This window comes from Thamnophis sirtalis, unplaced genomic scaffold, assembly GCF_051295495.1.
Source record: "Thamnophis sirtalis isolate CommonGarterSnake01/CBP01778 unplaced genomic scaffold, rThaSir2_p1.2 scaffold_7, whole genome shotgun sequence".
Taxonomy (NCBI): domain Eukaryota; kingdom Metazoa; phylum Chordata; class Lepidosauria; order Squamata; family Natricidae; genus Thamnophis; species Thamnophis sirtalis.
The window spans coordinates 68,975,850-68,999,472 of NW_028261387.1; the positions used below are offsets into that span (position 1 = coordinate 68,975,850).

Sequence of the window (23,623 nt, forward strand, 5' to 3'; positions counted from 1 at the left end):
GTGAAATGAGGACCCAGAATGTGCAGGCGATATGCTGACTCTGTAAACTGCTTAGAGAGGGCTGAAAGCCCTATTAAGCGGTATATAAGTCTAACTGCCATTGCTATTGCTAACTTCAAGGTCATGTGATTACAATTTCTGACCTTCCCAGCTGGCCTCTGACAAGCAAGGTCAAGGGACAAGCCAGATTTGCTTTGCAACCACATGATTCCTTAACAACTGTAGCTATTTACTTAAGAACAGTGTCAAAAAGTTCATAAAAGAGGGTTTGTCTCGTTTAACAACTGCCTTGCTTAACAATGGAAATTCTGGGCCCCCATTGTGATCATTGACCAAGGTCTACTTGTACACACACATACACACACACACACACACACGAACATGGGCATATGCATATATACTTATACACATGCATTTTTTTTAAAAAATGGTAACCCACATAACTGTAAACTCGAATATCTATATTTCTCAAAATGATTTTTTCCCCAATTCACAAACATAACAAATGACGGTTTGGATATTTCCCTCACATTAGTTTTAACAAAATGATTCACTTCTTTGTATATTGATTCATTCATAGAACTGATTATGTTGTTTGGCTATTCATATTACCATAACTAGTATGTGGATATCTGAAAAAGCAAAAGAACATTCAATGACTTAGAGCAGGGGTCTGGTGTTACATTGTTGTCATGTGACGTATTGTGAATTTTCCCCCCTTTGTTAAAACGTGGGTGGGGGTGGCCAGCATGTGGCACATTCATTTCATGGGCTGTGAGTTTGACACCCCTGACTTAGAGTAATATCTTACACCATCTACCAACCATTTGGTTGCAAGCTCTTCAAAATTCTGCCATTGGAAGTCATTTGGGTAATTTACTTTGAGAAGAGATTGGACTATCAGAAATATTAGTGTCGGCTGGCAACTACAAGGAGGAGGGCCTTCTCAGCAATAGCCCCGGCCCTTTGGAACGAGCTCCCCGTGGAGATTCGTACCCTCTCCACCGTCCAAGCCTTCCGCATAGCCTTGAAGAACTGGCTCGCCCGTCAGGCCTGGGGATAAGGATAGTTACCCCTCCCGAATGATGAATGTATGTTGCCTACCATTTTATTATATGTTTCTATCTTGATGTTTGTATTCCCCCCTTCCCAGTTTTATGTGAGCCGCCCTGAGTCCCCTCAGGGAAAAGGGCGGCCTACAAATTCTAATAAAACTAAATAAATAAAACTAAAAACTAGTGTGCCCCCTGTCTAAAGGTAAATGTTTCCCTCACACATATATGCTAGTTGTTCTCATCTCTGATGAGTGGTGCTCATCTCTGTTTCAAAGCTGAAGAGCCAGCGCTGTCCGAAGACATCTCCATGCTCATGTGGCCAGCATGACTAGATGCCAAAGGTGCATGGAACGCTGTTACCTTCCTACCAAAGGTGGTCCCTATTTTTCTACTTGCATTTTAATGTGCTTTCAAACTGCTAGGTTGGCAGAAGTTGGGACAAGTAATGGGAGCTCATTCCACTATGCGGTGCTAGGGATTCAAACCACCGAACTGCTGACCTTTTGATCAACAAACTCAGCATCTTAGCCACTAAGCCACCTTGTCCCCTGTCTACTCAAAGGTAATATTTGAAACCAGAAGGAATAATATGATGCTTGTTTTCAAGCCAACTTGATATGTTGCTGTTCTTGTTCTTTCTCCTCCATCTGCTCTTTGCTGATGGCATAAATGAATGCTCGCTAATGAAGTTTATCTCCGTGATGATTTATAGCATTATGTGTGATAAACTTTCTTGAGCTGTTGGCATGGATAATGGCACTCATCACTGAATTCTGTTTACTTAGTAGGAAGATGAAAAAACAAACAAGCAAAAAATTAGAACTCAATTTTTAAATATATCAAAATAAAGAACAACCATAAAGATAGGTATTAACTGAAATATGCTTCCATAAGGGTAGGGAATAAAATCTATTTCTTTGTAAAATGTTGTTTGAGTTTCATTTTATATATAAAAAGTATCAGACAAATTCTGCCCATAGCTTAGTATTTCACAGGCAATAAATGTCAGGAGTGTTTCTGTTTTGCTTTGATATGCTAGTTTATGTGAATTTAATGGACTGAGCAATGTCAAAGAAAATAGTAAAATGAAGAAATGTGTATTAGGCCACATAGCACAATTCTGAAGATGCCCATGAAGATTTGTTCCAGAACTTGTAGCCATTTAGAAAAAAATCACCTTTCTCAAGTGAGTCACTTCCCTATTAAATATTCTCTGTCCTCTCCTGCAACTGTGCAAATCCTTAAAGAACCTGATTTCTCTTTGCTTCAATGGTCAAGCGATAAGCAATGAGTGGATATTACGTTTTACATTTGTTCGCTACCCAGAGTTTTATTGGTATATGGGCAGTTATATAAATTTGTTAAATAAATGGATAACTAAGGTAACAAATACAACTGTATGAGATTTTGTTTTGCTCTCTGATTCCCAGAGGCTGCCAAACAAAGAAAAACAATGAAATGATTACAATGTGTATCAGGCTAATTCTGTTGGCTACTGATTGTCAGCAGCTCAGCAGTTCAATCCTGACCAGCTCAAGGTCAACTCAGCCTCCCATCCTTCATTCATATATATCATTCATCATAAGGATCATCATAATTTCATAGTATATGAAAAATATCTCTCTAACTGTGAAAAACTCTAAAAAATCATATTGTACTTATGGTCAAGTTTAATCTGGAATTGCCAGAACATACAAGCAAAATCCTTCCTTCCTTCCTTCCTTCCTTCCTTCCTTCCTTCCTTCCTTCCTTCCTTCCTTCCTTCCTTCCTTCCTTCCTTCCTTCCTGATTCTTCAGGGACAGCATTATTTTCTATCTCAATTTTTTTTTGTTAACAAGAACACAAATTTACCAAGATCAAATAGCAGGATTTCTTTGAACATAGTTTGTGAATATCAAAGGATTCAGAAAACTTTATGTTACAAAAACATTATAACTAAAACATACATTTAATAGTAAATAAATAAAATACACACTGTATTTAAACTATCATTTTGTAAAGCAATACTTTTTATAATCAATATTCACTCTGAATTCTTATTTTTATTAATAAATCAAAAGCTTTTGTCAAGTTCTGAAAGAACATGTCCATTTTATGATCAAGTATTCCAGCCATCCCAAATTGTTATGTCACAATCTCTCTAACTCACATTGAACTATTCCTGATCATACAATTACTTTGATATGAAGAAAATTGGAATTTCTAGGGAGAGTAAAAACATATCTTAATGTTTATAATTTATTATCTTTCCCACCATGTGAAGGAACAGGAAGAAAACATGTTATTTTCTGACAGAGAACTGTTAAAAGTTCAGAACCAAGTCAAAATATTTTGGTACCTGAAGCAGAATAGAAAGTGATTCTGTCTATCTATTCATGCTATGATATTATGCAGCTGACAATTTATTACTCTTGTGTGATATTCAAACTCTGGTGCATTAAGGTGCCAAATAATAGAAGCAGTGCTATACAAACAATTTCAAGAAATCCTTCTCATATCTTTTTGACCAGAATAAATGTGGCAGTGAAAACACATTATCCCAAAAAGCTAATATCTAAATGGATGTCACAGTAATAAGAAAACACAGCAAGTATAAATGTGCAACTTCACTTTTTATTTAGTGAAACGTCAGCATTCAACTTTAAATCCATGTAATTTTTCTGTGGTTAATGTCCTCATAAATACTTCCCTTCACAGTAAAACAGATGTTCAATCATGGATTTCCTTCTTAGTTGGAACTAGGCACAATTTAAATGCTGGAAAATCTTTCTTTTATAGCTCCAAGGCTACATTAACATCTACAAAGAAAAGGGGCAGACACTAATATGGAAGTTGCATGAAGCACAGCAGATGCAGAACATCCTATTAAAGAGTTCTTTGGTTACATGACAATCTCTCAGGAGTACTGACATCTGTATTAAAATCTCTTGTCACAGAACTAAGGCTGAGCCTCAAATATTATAACAAACAACAAACAATCTATAATTATCAGAAATTGTGACTTAGTTAAAACAATTCTTTACAAAACCAGTGTTGATTGCAGGCTGTAGTATATTTCAGAAGCATAGGTTTTTAAAAGTTAAACAGGAAATGAAACATGCATGATGATCACCAATAATGAGCTGGGTGAGATGTTATTATCCACATTTCTCACTGTGTATGCCACCTGCAGCATCTAGAGCAACTCTTTCCTCTCTCAAAAGCTATTTCCTGATTACTAAGGCTGGTGTAGTTTCTTTTGAAAAAAAAAAGTCTATTCACCAAGATGGAAAGAGAACAAAGGAAGCTCAGAACATTACTTGAAGGCCACCAACAAGATACAATTGAATGTATGAAAGGCAGCCATTTTAGTGCCATTTTGAAGGATATTTTTCAGCCCTTAAAATAGAGACAGAGCTTGCAAAAGTAATAGCAGGGGGAAATACTTAAACAATTAGCTTTTTCTCCTTTGCCTTGCTTTTTACTTCAGTGTTACAACAGTTGTTTCTGGCTGCATTATTCCTTAATATTCCTCCTTCCCATTATGATATTACAACAGAGATTAAGAATTCAAGTTACCCATCTATCTACCTGCCCCAGACAACCTAGCACCAATTGTAATAGATAATGTTAGCTGTAGTCCAACTCCATTCTCTTATCTGTACCAAAACCTTTGGGGCAGGGGTTGCAGGGGTTATGATGGTGGTGTAGGTTCCTAAAATAGCCCTGTCTCTAAATGGAGCAAACTTATATTTATTTATCTACAAAGCCATTCTTACTCTGCCCTTTCCTATGCAGTAATAAAGTTTCAAAGAAGAAAAAGCTTCCCATGATACCGGGAGAAGCTTTCATCATCTGATTTTTATTTATAAATATTAAAAGATTTATCTACTGCCTCCCATAAAGTATCTCAAAGGACCTTGCAATCAAATTCAAAAAAGAATAAAGCAACATCAAATAAAAAGTTATTGTAAAAGTGCTACATTAAAAATGGATAGGAAATAAAAACCTGCCTCTACTACTCAAACAGGAAAGATGCAATTGAAAATATGGACAATGTATCATAAGTGTTCCTTAGTTATTGAGGAGAGAGCTTTCCAAAGAGTAGATATAACCTCAAAGAACTGGCATTTTAATGAATGACCATAAGAAGACAATAAACATTCATGGCATACCAAATAGATTCTGCTGGGATGGTGTTGAGCACCAATTGGAGGAGGTGATCCCTCCAAGTAACCCAGTGCCACACTCCATAAAAACAGCAATTTGACTTACATCTAGGAACAAATAGAGAATTGATATAGAACCTGGATCACAGATGTTATGTGCTTATGCTGATGTCTACCAGCCAGCACATGGGCCGTTACATTCTGGCTGTTATATTACATTCCCTAAACCCTAATGGAAACTTTTGGATGATCCTCAAAAGCAACCCCATGTACAATGCATTGCAATAGAACAGACAGGTGTGGGGAGAGCATGACTGATTGTTCCAAAGTCCTTGGATTTTGAGCGGGTCACAACCGAAGTACCAGATGAAACTGGTACACGAATTAACTATGGTATCTGTCTCCCTATGTAACAATAGCTATATTTCCAGGGGAACCCCCAAATCACGGACTTGCTTTCTCAGAGGCAATGTCACCTCATCAAGAGACAGGACCAGGTATACTATGTAGCAGAGAATCTATTTTAAAAAAAACCTCTCTCACACTTGAGTTCAATTTCAGCCTGTTTTGCCCTTTCAACACTCTCCCAGCTTCTAGACATTGGAACAAGACATTGATAGCCTCTCTTGAATAGACTGGGATAGCAATGTACAATCAAATTATTATCAGCATAGTGCTAATAGTGTAATCTGACCAATGTCTGGGATCTTTCAATAACTTTGTGTAGATGTTAGAAAGCAGGGGAAATTAATCTAAACTTAGGTCACTCCACAAGAAAGCACCTACTTGGTCAGTCTCTCCCTATCCACTAACCCTGCTACTCAAATAAGAACCATCTAATGAGGAATGCACTATCCTTCTCTAAATTGTGATGGAGGTCATCCACAAAAACAATCATGGACATCTCCATCTCATGCCAAGTCTGAGCATTAACTTGAAAGAGACTAGGCAATCTGTTTCATCTTGAATGCTTTGTAGCTATATACTAAGCTCAGTATCAATAGGTTTCTGATGGAATAAAAGTTTAGAGACCAGATGATAGATCTCAAAAATATGTGGTTCCAGGAAAGGCAGGCAGTTGACCTCACTCCTTCCAAAATGATGCATTAAATACTTCCCAGATCCAGTTTGTTACAGCCCCATAAAACTGTTTAGGAAGCCAGGAGGTGTATGGATCAGGCCAAGAAGTTTCTAGTGACAGCCACACTGTCCACTTCCTGAGCTCCAAGGTAAAAAAAGAGCCCAAACGATCCTTTTTAAGCACCCACCAGGAAAAAAAAAACTTTATCCATAAAGAACCTGAGTGGACTATTTTAAGACTGTTCATCCTACAGGATTTTATGCTGATTGTTAATCTCATTTGTCCAGGGCAGTGAGCAAGTGGGAATTCGTTCCATATCCATATCACTACATAAAAGTAATATGAGGTCCAAAATGTGGCTACCTACAGCCTTGCAACAGGAAGGTAATTTATGTGATATTCAAGTCCAAGGATATTTAGGGCTTTATAGAACAGTAATTTAAAATGGACATTTTTGTCAGGAAGAGGGGAAAAAAAGTAGTATCATAATGCCAGTGACAGATGCTTTCTCCATTCATGAAATTAAAAAATCAGTGTGCATAATGCAAGTAATGACTCTCACCCTTCAGGCATGCTCCACTTCTCAAACTTTTTACTAACTAGAAATATATATTTTTTTAAATCAGCTTCACCCACATCAGATTCAGGGTGATTACGGACTCTATATAACCATTCTATATTTCCTTATTGAAAGAAATTTCTTATTTTTTAACTGCATGTGCTACTTTAGGTGGCTGAGAGACGCTCTGATCTTTTTAATATATCATAAAGAGTTTAAGGCACACTTTGTTGTCTAAAACAGCTCACTGAGAGCAGGGATTTTAATCAGGAATTATGAAACACTACTTGGTTAAATAGTCAGCATACTTAAGCAGAGAAAAAGATGCATGTTTCCACTCTGATATTATTAAAGTGGATTTATTAATATTAATTTTGCACTGAGAAAATTAAATCTTTTAGAAATGCAATTGCTTAATGCTTAAGACTTAATTTATTATGTACAAAGCAGAAAGTCCAGGCTGTTTTGAGTAACAAATTCACACTTTTCAAAACATGCTTTAGGAAGAGAAAATAAACAGAATTGAATTTAAAAGAATGCATCTAGAGTATTGCTTTGCTTTTGTGCTAAGAATTACCCAGAACGTAAAGAGTACAATATAGCCTATCGCATAATAAAATGAAATCCTTATTCCACAAATAATTGTAAATTATGCTGGACAATAACTGACAATTAAAGAAAAAAATAGAAAGGCAAAGACAGGATATCAATCTTTTTCCATCCGTTGTTACAAAATAACTTCTAGGTGTTGTAAAGAATTCGTAAAGGATTCTTACCAGCACATTTTGTCCTTGTTGTGAGGGGAGGCCCAGGGGGTCCAGTTCCCCCTTCTCCAGGACGGGTAAGAAGCACTCTGATCTCATATTCCACATCAGGGTCAAGATGCCATAACTTGTAATTGGGAGAATCCACAATGTGGGTTTCGGCCCAGTTCCCATTGGTTGTACGGTATTCTACCTCTTTCAGGATGATGGGCCCATCACCAATGATGGAGTTGGCATTTGGTTTGATCCATAGGTACGTGGCTCCAACTGCTAGAAGTTCTGGAGGAGCAATAGGAGTGGGTGGTTCTGAAAGAAGTAACAACAAAAAGAGATCTATAAACACTCTGGGGTGGTTGGTTTTTTGTTTTTTCTCCCTCTATTTGAAAAAATATGTGCAATGTAAAAGAAACAATAGGTTATTTTCAAGCATTACCTAGAGGAAAGAAAAGGAGAAATAGAAATAATATATTTATTAAAATACCCATCCAGACTTTAGCACTGGAACAAATTGATTTTATTTTCAAGAAATTGTTTATGTAGAAGAAGCAACTCCTTTGATAAATCATACCTCTCAAATAATCACATTTGAAATAATTTTGTAGTTGGGTTGAGGTACCCTACCCAGTACAAAGAATACAATTGCAGAGGCTTCATTAACTTTCAGGGTAAATTCTGAACTGAACTTGCATGCACACTAATTCTCTGACAGTATTTTTTCCATCTGGCAATCTTTAGATGTATTGTGACTTTAATTTCTGAAACCTCCAGTGGTGCTCATGCTGATTATACTGTATATTCTGGGAGTTGCAGTCCTAACAAATCTAAAAAAACCAAGTTGGTGAAAGCTGCTGTTTTCCACAGGCTCTGCCAAAATAGTCAAAAGAACCCTACAAATTCATAATTTGACTGATAAGTAATCCCTGTTTATAAATAATTATGAATAAATGTAAACTGAGGACCAATTTGTGTGGGCATAAATTGCTTCCCTTCCTCTTACAGAATTACTTTATGAGTACATTTACATTTTAACTTTATTCTTTTTACAAACATATTGATATTAAACCTTTAAGCTTGTCGTAACTATTAAGTCGTCTAATGCCAAGTGTTAGATCGGGTGAAGGAAGGCACACTCAGGCTTCAGAGTAACAAACAGCTCTTTATTAGCACAAGTCAACTATGTACAATCCAGTGAAGGTTCAGTCTGACAGCAGCCCTTTTATAGGGAGCTGTCAGACCTTCGATCAATCAGATTGAATCTCTGTTCCTGCCAGAACAGAGGACCTTGGTGTAAACCATTACCAATGTTTCTGGTATCTAACACCAAGGAAACATATTGTTCAGGTAAATATATAACCATCATGCTTAGAACCTTTTCTGACAAATTTTACCATTCCTGGAAGATGGAATGATTTTTAGAAGATAAATGAGAATGCTGATAAAAGTGGATGAACATAGGAAAACTAGGGGTAGACATAATGTTCCAAGAGTAGACACACAAGACATTTACATTCAGCCTGGATTCCTGCACAAACATAGGGGTCTTTTATCATTTGTTTCAACTGAATCATCATCAACATGCCTGAAACTTGCATTGTCCCAAACCAGATCTATGAATATTAATAAATGGTTCTCCTTCTGGCAATATAAACTATAATTGCACAGAGCCTAATATGAACTGGGGCCACAGCATGTAATAAATATTAAAGACTTCTTACATTCCCCTCACATTCCCAGGTCCCAGTCTAAATCTGGTTCCTGAAACAAAGTTCTCAATAAAATGAAATTAGCAGAAAAACGCTGTACACGAAGCAGCAATACATACACAATAATCCATGTCTATGTCCATTAGAAAAGATGTACATACCTTATCGGTCTTATTCTGTGAACTCTGAGACCATTTCAATGACTAATTGTCCTTAATTAATAGTTTAAATCTCTTATTGATCACAGTATTGGTTCACACTGAAGCAATCTGCGGGGCAATCTGGATACAAAGGGAGGGGGGTATTTTCAGTGTTTGTGGAGATGCTTATCACACTTGTCAGGACATCCTTAAATCAAACAAGCCTTTCTGTGATTACAAGCCCAAGAAAAGTTGTAGCTTCCTTCAGGAGCAGCTGACAGGTGTGATGAACATGCCTGTCTTAGGCTCTAAATTACTTTTATTCTATCAAAACTACATCACTATTACAGCTACCATTATTTATTCAGCATATTGATGAAAACTACGGCTTCCCTTGAACTAAAGGGAAATTATTTTCAAGAGAAACTATTGTGATAGAAGAACAAAAATTTTAAGATTTTTTTTAAGGACCCCAAATACACACAGAGAGAGACACACACAGACACACACAGACACACACACACACAAACATATGTGGGAGGCTTTTTAGTATTGGAGAGCCAGGATTATTTGTGGCCTTTAGATAATTTTGAGCAAAATATTTACATATAAGCTGACTCTATAAAGGCACTTAGTAAGGTGACTATGTCTCCTGTGGTAGAGGGGGCACTGACCTCTTTTGTTTTAAATGTGATCCTTCCAATTAGAATAACTGCATCACTTGGTGGAATTAGCATTTTAAAAAGGTCTCATCAGACCATTTTGCTGAATTATTTATGTCTGCTTTACCAAAGCCACAATAACTAGAAAGAAAGAGGTTCATATGTATATGTGTGAGGTAAAAGCATATATTAGCAAATTAAAACATACAGAGAACATGGGTAAACTAAGCATTCTGCCACACAAAGTTAAATGAAACACTCAGAGAAACTACAGCATCCAAACACTGAAATGGAGCCTCCATAACATCTGATATGCAATTCAAGGTACTCGTGGTCACCCAGAAAGACCTTCATGGTAGTGGGCTGGGTTATTTGATCATCTCTCCCCAATGACGTCTACCTGTCCTGTTAGATCCAACAGGAGAGATATGGCATGGATAATATCATTAAAGGAATGCCATCTTGCAGGACTTGGGAAACAAACTCTTTGTGTTGCAATGCCTATCCTTTGGAACATCCTCCCTCCAGAAATTAGATTGGTTCCACCTCTTCCAGCCCTTGCCTAACCCTGAAGAAAAGGCTGTGTGCTCAGGCATGTGATTGGACTAAGAGCCACAGTGGTACAGTAGTTACAATGCTGCAGGCTAACTCTGCTGACTGCCAGTTGCCTGCAATTTGGTACTTCGGATCTCACCAGGCTAAGCCTCCCATTCTTCTGAGGTTGGTAAAATAATGACCCAGATTGTAGGGGGCAATAGGCTGACTCTGTAAACCACTTACAGCGAGATATAATAGTGAAGTAATATAAAAGTCTAAATGCTATATTGTTAGTTGCAGCCCTTAGGAAGGTTATGTTAATTGTTGTTGATTGGCTTTTACCTTGATTGCCAGTCATGTATTTTATGTTTGTTTTTTCAAGTGTTGTTACCCTTCACTCTGGTGCCATGGGTGACCATTTTAAATAAGTAAGTAAGTAAGTAAGTAAGTAAGTAAGTAAGTAAGTAAGTAAGTAAGTAAGTAAATTCTTCCTCTTGCATTAAGCACATTCAGAATTCTTATCTCTTCCAAGAAAATGAATTTTAAATATAATGTACAGTATTATTATATTATTTTCTAAAATTTTAACTAAATATTAAACAGTTTAATTAGACATTAAATTAAATACATTAGGCCACCAAAATAAAATAATTCCTAATAAAATCCCTTACTTTAGAAATCCATTGTAAATTTGCCAAATTGGTATTTGAACTACTATGCGCATTCAGGTACATTTGGTGTAATTATGAGAGATATCTCTCTGTTTCTCTCTCTCTCTCTCCTCACTCTCTCTTTATCTCTTTCTCCCCAGGTAGCTACCAAGAAAGGGATTCTGAACAACATAATAGAAAACTTGCAAAAGTGTGTGTTTTGCTTATTCCTTTCATTGGAAACAGCTACAGTGCTATCATCAGAAATGAATAGGGTACAACAAAAGGCAAAGTAATATATATTGGCACATGAAAGTGAACTGTAGTTCCAAGTCTACTATCAGTAATTTCAAAATTGGGAAGCAATTTAGAAAAGTAATATTCAGCATTCAGCCTAGCTCATGTATTTTAGCCAATGCTGATCGCTTCTGTATTTTTTTTCTTACCTATCATTTTTATTTGATGGAAAAGAAATAGATTTTAGGAGGATTATATTAAATTTATAAAAGAAAAATAGTGAAATTTACAGGGATGCACTGAACAGTGTGCAAGTGAAGGTAAAACTGCTTAATAGATACCATACATCTTGTAAAACTCCACTTTGCATTTCAAAAAGAAATAAGTCAAAGTAGTCTAATCCACATTAGTATGAAGGAGAATACTAATCCTTCTCAAGTTTCTTTTTCAGAAGAAAGATTTTAACCCCAACAAGTTTGTTTTACAATTTCCATTAATATATATTTATCCATTCTGTCATTTAGGAATTAGTCTGCATTTCTCTCATACTAATTCTCATTAGTCTGATGAAAAGTAAATTCACAAACTCTCATGTCTGTGGTCTGTGGATAATGGGGGTGCCTAGGTACACCCACGTTACACCTATCCTCCGCGAGCTGCACTGGCTCCCCATTGGTCTCCGGACACACTTCAAGGTGCTAGTCGTTACTTTTAAAGCCCTACATGGTTTAGGACCTGGCTACCTGAGAGACCGCCTCCTGCCATTTACCTCCCAGAGACCAATAAGATCACACAGATTAGGCCTCCTCCGGATTCCATCTGCTGGTCAATGTCGGCTGGCAACTCCCCGAGGGAGGGCCTTCTCTGTAGCTGCTCCGGCCCTATGGAACAATCTCCCCGTGGAGATCTGGACCCTTACTACTCTTCCGGCCTTCCGCAAAGCGATTAAGACCTGGCTGTTCCGGCAGGCCTGGGGCTGTTGATTTTATCCAGCCCCACTCTAAGCTGTATGTATGTTGTGCAATTTTAATGTTTGTTATTTTTAATTTTTATATGCCCCCCCCCCCCATTTTTATCTGTAAGCCGCCCAGAGTCTCTACGGAGTGAGCGGCATATAAATGCTAATAAAACCTAAACCTAAACCTTTCACAGGCCAAGTGATATGATTCATTGTACATTCAATCTCTATAGCAGTTTGTAGAGTCTCTGGGTTCCCATAGTTTAGTTAAGTCTCAGGGCAAGAAATTAAAAGGTGGGGGAGGGAGGATTTCAGAAATTGTTGGAGTACCATTCCCTCCATTGGAGAAAAACTTTATTCGTTTTTTTTGCTGCTCATAAATTGGCCAAGAAATCCCCCCCCCCGCCATGTACTGAGTTTTAAACAAATTTGTCCAGTGGAGTTTTTCAGGTAGAAAAAGCTGGGAATTATGCAAAAGCACATTGAGGAGAATATAGGTATTTCACTTAGTGACTGCCTTGTTTAGATAGTGACTGTTTGAATTATGGCAGTGCTAAAAAAACAACAACTTAGAAACATTCCTCAAATTCATGACTTTTACAGCATCTCTGCTCTTATTTTCACTTGCTTGTTTACACCATAACAAATTATTCCCAAAGAGAAAGAAGCCCAGTTCAACTGAAGCACAGTAAAGATGAAGTAAAATTGTAAGCACAATTGCAGCCAATTGAGTTTCATTTAATAACCCCTTCACTTAATGACTAAGTTTCCTGTCACAATTGTGGTTGCTAAACAAGGACTCCTTGTGGCAGGAAGAATGTCATCTACTATTTCACAGCAACACATAGTTAATTTGATGCCATTAAGTCAGATTCAGCTCTGTGATGACATGGACAAATATTCATTATCTCAACCTGTCCTAGTAAGTTTTTCAAAGACATTTCAGTATCCTCTTTTGATCCCATCCATCCAGTTTATTTAATGTCTACTCCTCCACTTTTCTCATCACTGATAAATATTATTTTTCCAAATCCATCATCTGCTAACCTCACATGTCCGACTTCTGTGAGTTTCTGCCAGTCACTTCAAGGGCGAAGTCAGTCTTTGTTTGGTCTACTGTAATACAGTAGACACAGATCTTCAACCAAAACAATCTGATATCAAATTTTAAAGTCACATGTTAGGAAAGTAAAATACATAAACAAATAATAAAGCTATTTAAAATGGTATTAATTTTACCATTAAATTGTTCATGATTTCAACAATATTTCATCTTAGAGCGATATGACAGAGAGCACATATATTTTATCATATTTCCAGACAAGTGAAATCTATTTCAATTGTCAATGGAAATGTAATAATGAAACAGATATATGCTTGATAGGGAAAGTTGTGGAGAAGGCGTTCTCATTGCAGCTTCAAAATACAATGGATGAAACAGATTATCTGGAACCCTTTCAACTGGAATTCAGCCAGGATATGGGTCAGATGGCACTGATCACCCTCTTGGATATCCTCTGGCAGGAATAGGATGAGGGTTGGTCATCCATTGTTCCTCTTCTAGACTTTTAGTGGTTTTCATTACCATTGATCGTGGTATTTTTCTGGACCAGCTCTGGGGGTTGAGGTTAGATGATATAGTGTTGTTAATATTCTCCTTCTTTCTCTGGATCCAATCAGCAATGATGAGGGAGAATATAGAATAGAATATGGAATAACAGAGTTGGAAGGGACCTTGGAGTCTAGTCCAACCGCCTGCCTAGTGAGGAGCCACAAGGCTTATTTCTCTCTTCTCTTTACATGAGATCCCTGAGAGAGGTTATCTGGTGGTTTGGATTGAGTATATTGTATTCATCAGAATGTGGAAAAAAACTAGCTTTATATCTCCATTCCAAAATGCCTGATTGTGCCATTAATATTCTGTCCCACTGGAGGTCAGGATGGGATGCAACAGGCTTTGGCTCAAGTCAAAGTCAAGACTGAGTAGTTTTAGGTGTTTGAAGCTTCTGGTGCCAGGAATTTTCCACCTTGGTTTCTGAATAGGCAGGGTTGCTTCCAGCAGACCCAAACTGCACAAACTGGGGATAATCCTGGATTCTAGGCTCCGGCTCCAAAAGTTGTTACAGCACAACTGACTAAAACTCAAATACTAACGTTATCCAGAAAATCAGCTTTAATCCTCACTGTTAATAAAATATATTAATAGAAGACACAAACTACCCTGAAGGAAGTTATTTTAAAATTTTGAAATATGACATTATAAGATCATTGTATAGAAATTAATAACTTGATATGAACATTAATTTTCCTTGAAGAGAATTTACAGATTAAAATATGGGCTACTGATATGGTCTCAAAGGACATTTCTTATGTCCTTTGAAAGCTAGCTAGAATAAACAATTTACTAAGATAAACCAAACTGGTAAAATAGCAAGCAGATATATTTTATACGCCTAAGAGTTACTGATTATTTAGAACGCTGCATTCAGTTTCTAAAAAGGTAGAAAAACCTTCTAAGACAGGGCTGTCAAACTGGTGGCCTGTAGGCTAGATGGATCATGCGCAGGCAACACCCACCCCAGCTCCGCAAAGGCAAAACATGATCGAGTTTGACACCCGTGTTCTAAGATATTTAATGTACTAGTACCTAGTCAACAAAAGATATGACTCAAAAAATCCAAGGAAGAAATCTCAAATGTGAAGAACATATGTAGTTCTCTATTTCAGTGATGCCCAACCCCTGGTCCGCGGACCGGTGCCGGGCCATGGAGTACCTGGCACCGGGCCATGCAGCGGACGGGGGCCATGATCGCTGCAGCGGCCGGGGGCCATGATCGCTGCAGCGGCCGGAGGCCATGATCGCTGCAGCGGCCGGGGGCCATGATCGCTGCAGCGGCCGGGGGGCCATAGTTTCTTTCTGTATGCAAATTAGGGCTAACTGGCACAAGGGGTGTTACTGGACCGCTGGTGGCACTCTGACGTCACCAGCGGCCCACCGCCCCCCTGTGTCCAGCGCCGCCCTTCTCATTCCTTTTCAGCACTTCAGTGCTGGCCGATTCCTGAAAAAACCTAAGAGCGCCTGCCCAACTACGTAGGGCTAGCGTAGACAGCGCTAGTAGCATAGCCTTGCGTAGGCGCAGTTTGTGCTACGCTATCTACGCTAGCCATACTGAACTGCGCCTGCGCAAGGCTACGCTACTAGCGCTGGTCATCGACGTATTCCACCGAAACAGTGAACAACGTCCCCTCCACCCCTGCGCGCGCTCAGCGGGCCATGGTAAAATTATCAAAGGCTGACTGGTCCGCGGCGATAAAAAGGTTGGGGACCACTGCTCTATTTAATCCAGCTCCTCTTTTCTAGTGACAAAACTTTCAGTATCCCAAACAACGGATGTGTATAATTTTCTTTCCTTAGGTTTCTCCTTCATAAATCTGTTTTACTGCACTGTAGTCCAGAATGTTTTGGGAGTGTTGCTGTGTAGAAACAAAATTACAACATTTCCCAGATCAGAAATTCATCCTCAGATAAGGTGGACCGCCAAGACAGGGTAATCAACGCAGGAAGTTCCACTTCTAAGAAGTGATAAGAAAGAAGAAGAATCCACCACTCCTAACCCTAGGCTGTGTAACTCTGACTTAGAAATGAATGCTTAACTAGAAATGCTGTCTCCTCATGTGACAAATTAGAGATTACTAGTGCTGGCAGTCACAGCCAGCTGTGCTTAGACAGAAGCTGAGAACTTCATGTGTTTAAGCTCTTTTCACAAAGCTTTTTTTAAAAAAGTTTAATGTTAGACTCTAAATGCTATCTTGCTTCATGATTACTAGTAATCCAAAGTGACCAAGGATCTAGCACTTTTGTCAAAAGGACAAAAGCAGCACCACAATTCCATCCCTTTCATTTATGCATGTTATGTCACGATGTATATACAAAATGTGTGAAATTTGCATCACATAAATAATGCTTTTGTACTTTACCTATTCTTGATCCCTTCTCGTGGATACTTCTTCTGGTGGGAAATTTGCCATTATCATTTTGGGCTCTGTACTTTTGTCTTTAACTTAAAAAAACCCTACATCTTTGTGGTTAAAAAAAATTATATGGGTTGCCCAACTCAGACAATGCCTCTGGTGGCATTCACAACCATTAAGCAAAGATACAAAAGGATAATAATGCATAATGCAAACTGAAACAAGTAAACACTCATTGGAATTAAAATACTATATCTCACCAACTGGAAATTCTACTAATCCTGAACCAAGCACCTGAGGAAAGCTTCCTATTGGATTGTGAAGTAGGAGTACATACTCTTGGGAGAAGGTGGTCCCACAACCCAATTCTATGTCATGCTGACCTTCAAAAGGTGATAATAAGAATTTTGATTTGCATCCATAAATTTATGCTAAGCTCACAGTATAGAAATGTTATATGTGAATAATGACATACATACATCCTTTGGACCAACTGAAGCTTCCAGATAGACTTCAGGGGCAGCTATCAGAAGGATTGGGTCTCTTTGATTAGGACCATTGGACAGCACCCAGAAGACACAGTAGGACAGGGGTGTCAAAGTTGTGGCCTGTGGACTGGATGTGTCACCTGCTGACCCCATCCCAGCCTGATTTAACGAAGGGGGGAAAAGTCCCGATACATCATGTGATGCTGCTGTGATGAGTCTATTAATATATATTTTGAAAGCTAAACCTTGTTTCCAAATCTGAGATTTCAGCCCTGATAACTTTGGTTGAGAATGGAAAGTGTATAGATTTGCTCCAACCCTAATAAATATTTACTACTAATATTTCAGAATGGTAAAATGCATAGTACAGTCCATCATCTACAACTGGAGAAGAAAAATGTTGATTTTGCCTCAGACATTTCTACTATGACAAGAACTGAAACTGGAATGAAGGAACAATTTTATAGTGATTACAAATCTCTCTCTCTCTCTCTCTCCCTCTCTCCCTCTGTATGGTGTCTGTCTGTCTGTCTGTCTGTCTCTGTCTCTGTCTCTGTCTCTCTGTTTCTGTCTCTCTGTCTCTCTCTCTCTCTCTCTCGCTTTCTCTCTGTGTGTAACATGTGCACACATTTGATCCCATTGTTGCAAAAAATTGTAATGTACAGTTCTATAATGCAACTGGAAGATAAAACATTTTTGTACGTGGATGGCCTTGAGGAAAAGATTAGCTTCTTCTTACTTTGAACTATGCTTTATTGCTGACAATTGTAATATCCACATCCTTCAAAACTGAAAACATTTGTACAGTTACTGTATGTTTTATTGCCAAAAAAAAAGTTCACTGAATTTAACATTCAGTTTCATATAAATGTGTGGATATATGAAAAAGGCAAATGGGGTTGGATGGTGGGAGAGAGTTTCACTAAGAACATCTGTTGCAAGAGAACCTGAATATAAGTAATAACTTTATACTATCTTGGACACATAAATCCTGCATGAAATAAATGCCTATATGGTATTTATGGAAATGATAATTAACATATTCGTTGAATTGTTTATTCTTATAGAAAAATATTTCCAATGTCACATTGCATTTTTTGAGGTAGCATACAAAAAATAAAAGATAAAAGAAAACTCCAGCTTGAAAAATTACCCCGACTCCTGTCCCCTATTATATAGTATGTATGTAATAAAAGTAATCAAGGATGATTTTGTTCTTTTTGCATTGAGACAAAGTGATTCTACTTCTCTGGCCATTTATTGTATGAATAAGCCCTAAAGAAGTAACGGTAAATATTATCCAAAACAGTTTCTGCCAAAGGCTTCTCAATAACTTCACGGTGAATAACAAGATAAAAGCAGCAATAACACAAGATGGACTTCTTCCATTTAGGTTTGAAATGTCAAGGAGCTTTTTCTGGGGAGAAATGGGAACATTGGAGCCTCCTAGTTATTTGTATCAGAGGCAAGAAAATGTCACCACTCTTTCACTTGCTGCTTTATCAGCTTGGTTTTATGACTATTACCTGCCATTAATGTTTCACATTCTCATCTGAGCATTCAATTTAATTTATTGTCCCTAGACTTTATCGGTTATTGGCTTTTCTTGAAACACTTTAATAATCAGTAGCCTGAATTCACTGAATTATGGTATTTATGTTCCCCATTCCAACAAGATATTTCTCGGGGTATGCACTGTAATCATGGTGTTGCTTGCTATCTCCTTGAGCTTCCAATTCTTTTATTTTATTTTAGACATTAAAAGGCTCAGAAATTTTTATTACATGTTTCAGGGGAGGATTAATTCAATATAAAAACCAGAAAAGAGCTGGAAAGTATCTTATTTCAAGCTCAAGATTCATGGTTGTGTGTACTTGGAAGTCACACATTGCCTATACCAAAACTGAACCTTAAATACACTTTAACTATTTAAACAAGTATCAGGATTTCAAACAAGAATAGAGCAAATGACAATCTTAATGAAAATGGGTATAAAGAGGAAATGAATCTGCCTAGCTTGTTTTGCTCAATGTATGAGAAGCATATATACTTTTGAAAGCATCAACTGCAATGTAGATTATATTATAAACTAAACTGTGATATAGCTTGTTTAGTTTTGGCTTCAGTTATTGTATGTGTCCAGGATTTAGTAGGATTGGTAAATCATGGCTTACTGTGTTGTAAGAGTCCAATGGTTATGTGATTAAGACTATATGAAGCTGTAATTGTGACTAATCTTCAGAGTTCAAACCACTGAGTCAAACCAGTTGACTTCCCACCACTTTGAAGAGATTACCTCTGCAAACTTGCTTAGGCAGAAGGCTTGGGAGAGTGCTACTGCCTGTCTGTTTGCTTTCCCCTCGCCTAGAATTAATGTTTAGGAAGGTTTGTTTAGAGAGAAAGCAACGGAAAGGATATTCATCTCTATTCTGCTGCTCATTCTTCATCTGATTTGCTCTTTCTTATGTGATGCAATGTTTATTTACTCTAAATAATAGTCTTTAAAAAACAATCTCAAATCATTGCTTACACTATAGTTCTAAGGCACTGTCTTCAAATGGGAAAATTGGAACTTCTTAAATCATAGGTGCCTGAAAGCTGAAAGTTTTTAAGGATTATTATCAAATGGACTGTTACTCATAATTCAGAAGACTCCAACATCATTTAAACCTTTCCTGTCTCTCACTAAGTTATCCTTTTGACAACCTTCTTTTGATACATTAAACTCAAGGAAAAACAATAATTAGAATCTCCTGTTCTGTGTATCTGCTTATTGCTGCCCTAACAAGAGAGATTTACCGTTTCTTACAGAATAGAAGGTTAAAAGTAGAAAACAGAGATCAATGAGAAGGTGAATTATCAAGCCATGCTATTTCATGATAGTTTCATAGCTTTCTCCCCCTTTCCCCTGCTTTTGGTGTTTTACAGCATATTATATCCAAATCTCTGTGAGATGCTCTCACATTGATTTTTGTTTTTTTTTAAACAGGATTAAGTGGAATTGTTTCTCATTCCTTGAGTAAATTCAGTGAATTAAATGAAAGTTGTAGAAGTCATCAGGGATATTGCAAAAGCTGAAATAAAAGGCTCTTTTTAAGGCACATTTTAAGGAGCATCAAAAGACATCTTATAAGTGTTGATAAAACCAATGTTTACAACATTATTCTTATCAAGAGATAGGAGTAAAAAGAACAATGATTTCATCCACTTCTCTAATATGAAATTGATTCATTAAGTTGAGGGAGGAATGTTTTTGTAAACCATGCTTTTTCTGAACCACACTGACAGTGTTATGATTAGATATAAACTTGTGTGTCTGCTTGTGAGTAGAAACAACATTTAGTTTGGTTTGTTCTACATGGAAGACAAATGTTTTAAAGAAAAAAAAAGATCTAATATTTTAGGAGTAAAAAAAAAAAAACACTTCCTAGAAGTGTTTATGGAGCTTTTGTATTTTCAACAATCCTGAAGGAAAATACTACCTTACCTTCTCAGTCATTTCATCTAGTCTCAATATTTAATACTGAAGAGCAAAATTTAGAAAATTATTGGGATAAGGGGAGGAAAGGTGAAAAGTAGAGGTTGGTGTTAAAAGGGCATGTATTTTGTTTCAACAAAAGTTTTCTGTAGCTTCTTTAGCATTAAAACACTTCAACATTTTTGGGTCTTTCTTAGAAATAAAGTGGCCGTTACATAAAGAGCAGTCTTTGCCTGTCATTTTGACAAATGGCATTCCTACTCAATCAGTATAGCTGTTTTATAGCAAAAATGATAAAAAGGAATGAAAAAAAGATAAATCTAACAAGTGAAAGATGTCACATAAAGAGTGAAACACAAACATAAACAAACACGTGCAAACACATAAATAAAGGTATGTGCCAGTTGTTCCCAACTCTAGGGGATGGTGTTCATCTCCATTTCAAAGCTGAAGAGCCAGTGCTGTCCGAAGATGTCTCTGTGATCATTGGCTGGCATGACTAAATGCCAGTGCATGGAATGCTGTTACCTTCCCACCAAGGTGGTCTCTATTTTTCTACTTGCATTTTTACGTGCTTTCAAACTGCTAGATTGGCAAAAGCTGGGACAAGTAACAGGGATTTGAACCACCAAACTGCCAACCTTTCTGATTGACAAGCTCAGTGTCTTAGCCACTGAGCCTAATGCAAACACATATATACACACAAATGCAAACATGTAGTATTTCTAGAATGTTATGAAACAATAGCACTTGTTATATTTTGTTTAACATTGCTGATTCCTCTTCCCTACACACAAACACATAAAATACAAGTCTCTTCTTTATCCTAACTGCTGCACAATAAACAATACATATGGTGATAATAAAGAGACCCCCCAGTACTCAGGTATCATCAACAGTTATATTTATGTACAAAAAAATAAATAATTGGAGAATGTCAGGAATTTATATGGGGCTATGAATATGAAGGTTTGGTCTTTAAGATATATTCAAGCCTTCTAGGTTAATGTTCATAAGACTAAGATTTTGAACACTTATGTAAGATTAGTAAGATTAATTCAACTATTGGAACAATTAAAGAATACGCACAGGCTTTTGGAAAAAGTGGTTCAATAAGCTATACATTGATGAATTATGAGCTTATGTTGTTTTGATGATTTTAACTTTTGAATGCTGCCCGGAATCACTGCTATGAGATGGGAAACTTTATGAATAATTAAACTTAATAAATACATTATAAATATTAAATTGTACTTTGAATATCTTCAAGACATTAAGTTGATTACATGCAAAATTGTTCATATTAGTTCAGTTCTAATATGGTATTTTTATTTAATATTAATTAATCTGTCAAGGTATCTATTATAAGATTATGGTTAATCAACTAATTGTTTTAAGCTACACAATTCACTTATGGCAATAAAGAATATTTTGAATGATTCATTAAATTAATTAATGTGTTGGAAAATTAATACTTCGACCATCATTCATTTCTTTGTTTTAAAAGAATTGGCTGTTGGCACAATGGCAAATATTGATCAATATAAATTATTGTATGATCATCATTTTATTAATAAAATTAATAAGTTATATTATAAAAGCAGTATAAGCAAATACCATACATTAATTAGGATAATGGCATAAATTGAATTAATTGATACAAAAATTATAATGATGTAGTAAGCTTCATTTTTTTTTAAAGTAATGAAGGTAATGACTGATAAACGTGTTCTGAATTGAAGCAAATAAATGAGGAGGTTTTTTTTAAATTTAGGAATTAAATTTAATTAAATAACTATCAGACAATTGATTTATTAATGAAAATGTAGAAATAATGGATAAAAAATAAATGAAACCTATAACCAATCAATACAATATAAAGATTTACTGATTCTTTTATTAGGGAAGGAAGACAAATATAATAATAATTCAACACAAGAGAAGATACCATGGTTATTAAAGAAATAGCAATTTGTGTAATTTTCTGGACAATTAAAATATTTGGAAAGTATTTTTTTTCTGAAATGAAAAAGAAAATAATAGATTTAGATAACAAGATAATGGCTTTTAAAAATGAACAGATAATATAGGCCAGTGAAGCAATAAACTGAAAATATGTAGAACACTAAAAGAGTATTAAGATACAAATATATTTCAATTTCTGCCCTTTGCAGAAAACTGAAATGTACAGTATATCAAACAAATATTCTGTTTGCTTAGCTCTTCCTATTTTCCTTATCTTACTCTGATAACATTTTTGTCTAGTTGCAGTTTTCAGATTCTTTAAAAAAATCATTTGCCAGACATACCACTGCAGTCTAATCTAGAGGAAATCATATTAAAAGGATTGTGGTGAAGTCATTTTTCTGTACCTGTATCATGTTTGATGATGAAAAAAGTCACCCCATAGCACTATTAATTGTGATCTACATATGCACTTCCAGATGATGGATCTGATTTTTTTTTAATGTTATGTGACCTCGCCAAAAGAGTCTGTATCCTTACAGAATTGGATAGTTCTCTTTTACCTGCACAATTGATAAAATACACTATTTTGAAAGATTTTAACAACTCACATAAATAGAAGAGAATAGAGTATTCTTTATTGGCTGAGTGTGATTGGACACACAAGGAATTGGTCTCTGGTGCATAAGCTCTCAAGTGTACATAAAAACAACAAAGTGGTAAATCATAGGTCATAAATAATAAGATATAAACATAAATCATAAGGTAAAAGCAACAAGTGATAAATCATAAGATACCCATAGGAGAAGAAAGTAAGTAAGAAAAGAAAGAGGAAAAGGATAATAGCAATACAGCCTTACTACATGGGAAAATATAAGAGAGTGTAGGAATTAGGTGTTAGATGTATGAATCTTTGGAAAATATGGACCTTGGATAAAAGAAGGGCTTCCTATTCTGCAGAAAAAAATATGTACTCCCTAGACTGGAACATGCTGAATGTCTGCCTAGCTAACTTGATTAGCATTCTAGGAGGAAAAAAAATGAACTATCAGATTGTACAAAGAACAAGAAGGCTTCCCCATATTTTAATTTGAGTTTGAGAACAATTCTGAAGCTTTAATAGATCACCAATAATTTGGGAACTATTGGTGAACTGTTGCGAGAAACCCCCTAAAGTTCCTATCTGAGCTTGGCATAACAATTTAGCCAGCATTTTTACCTATAA

The 23,623-nt window shown here is 36.5% G+C and overlaps 1 protein-coding gene across 4 annotated transcripts in view; it reads right to left on the reverse strand.

The window, feature by feature from the left end:
* Positions 1-23,623, reverse strand: part of PTPRT (protein tyrosine phosphatase receptor type T) — a 631,119-nt gene that overhangs the window by 286,896 nt on the left and 320,600 nt on the right. For all 4 annotated transcript variants that reach the window (XM_087720360.1, XM_087720361.1, XM_014067162.2 and 1 more), the window contains exon 7: positions 7,621-7,914. In XM_087720360.1, the coding sequence (XP_087576486.1) occupies positions 7,621-7,914 (294 nt within the window). The remainder of the gene's footprint in view (positions 1-7,620; positions 7,915-23,623) is intronic.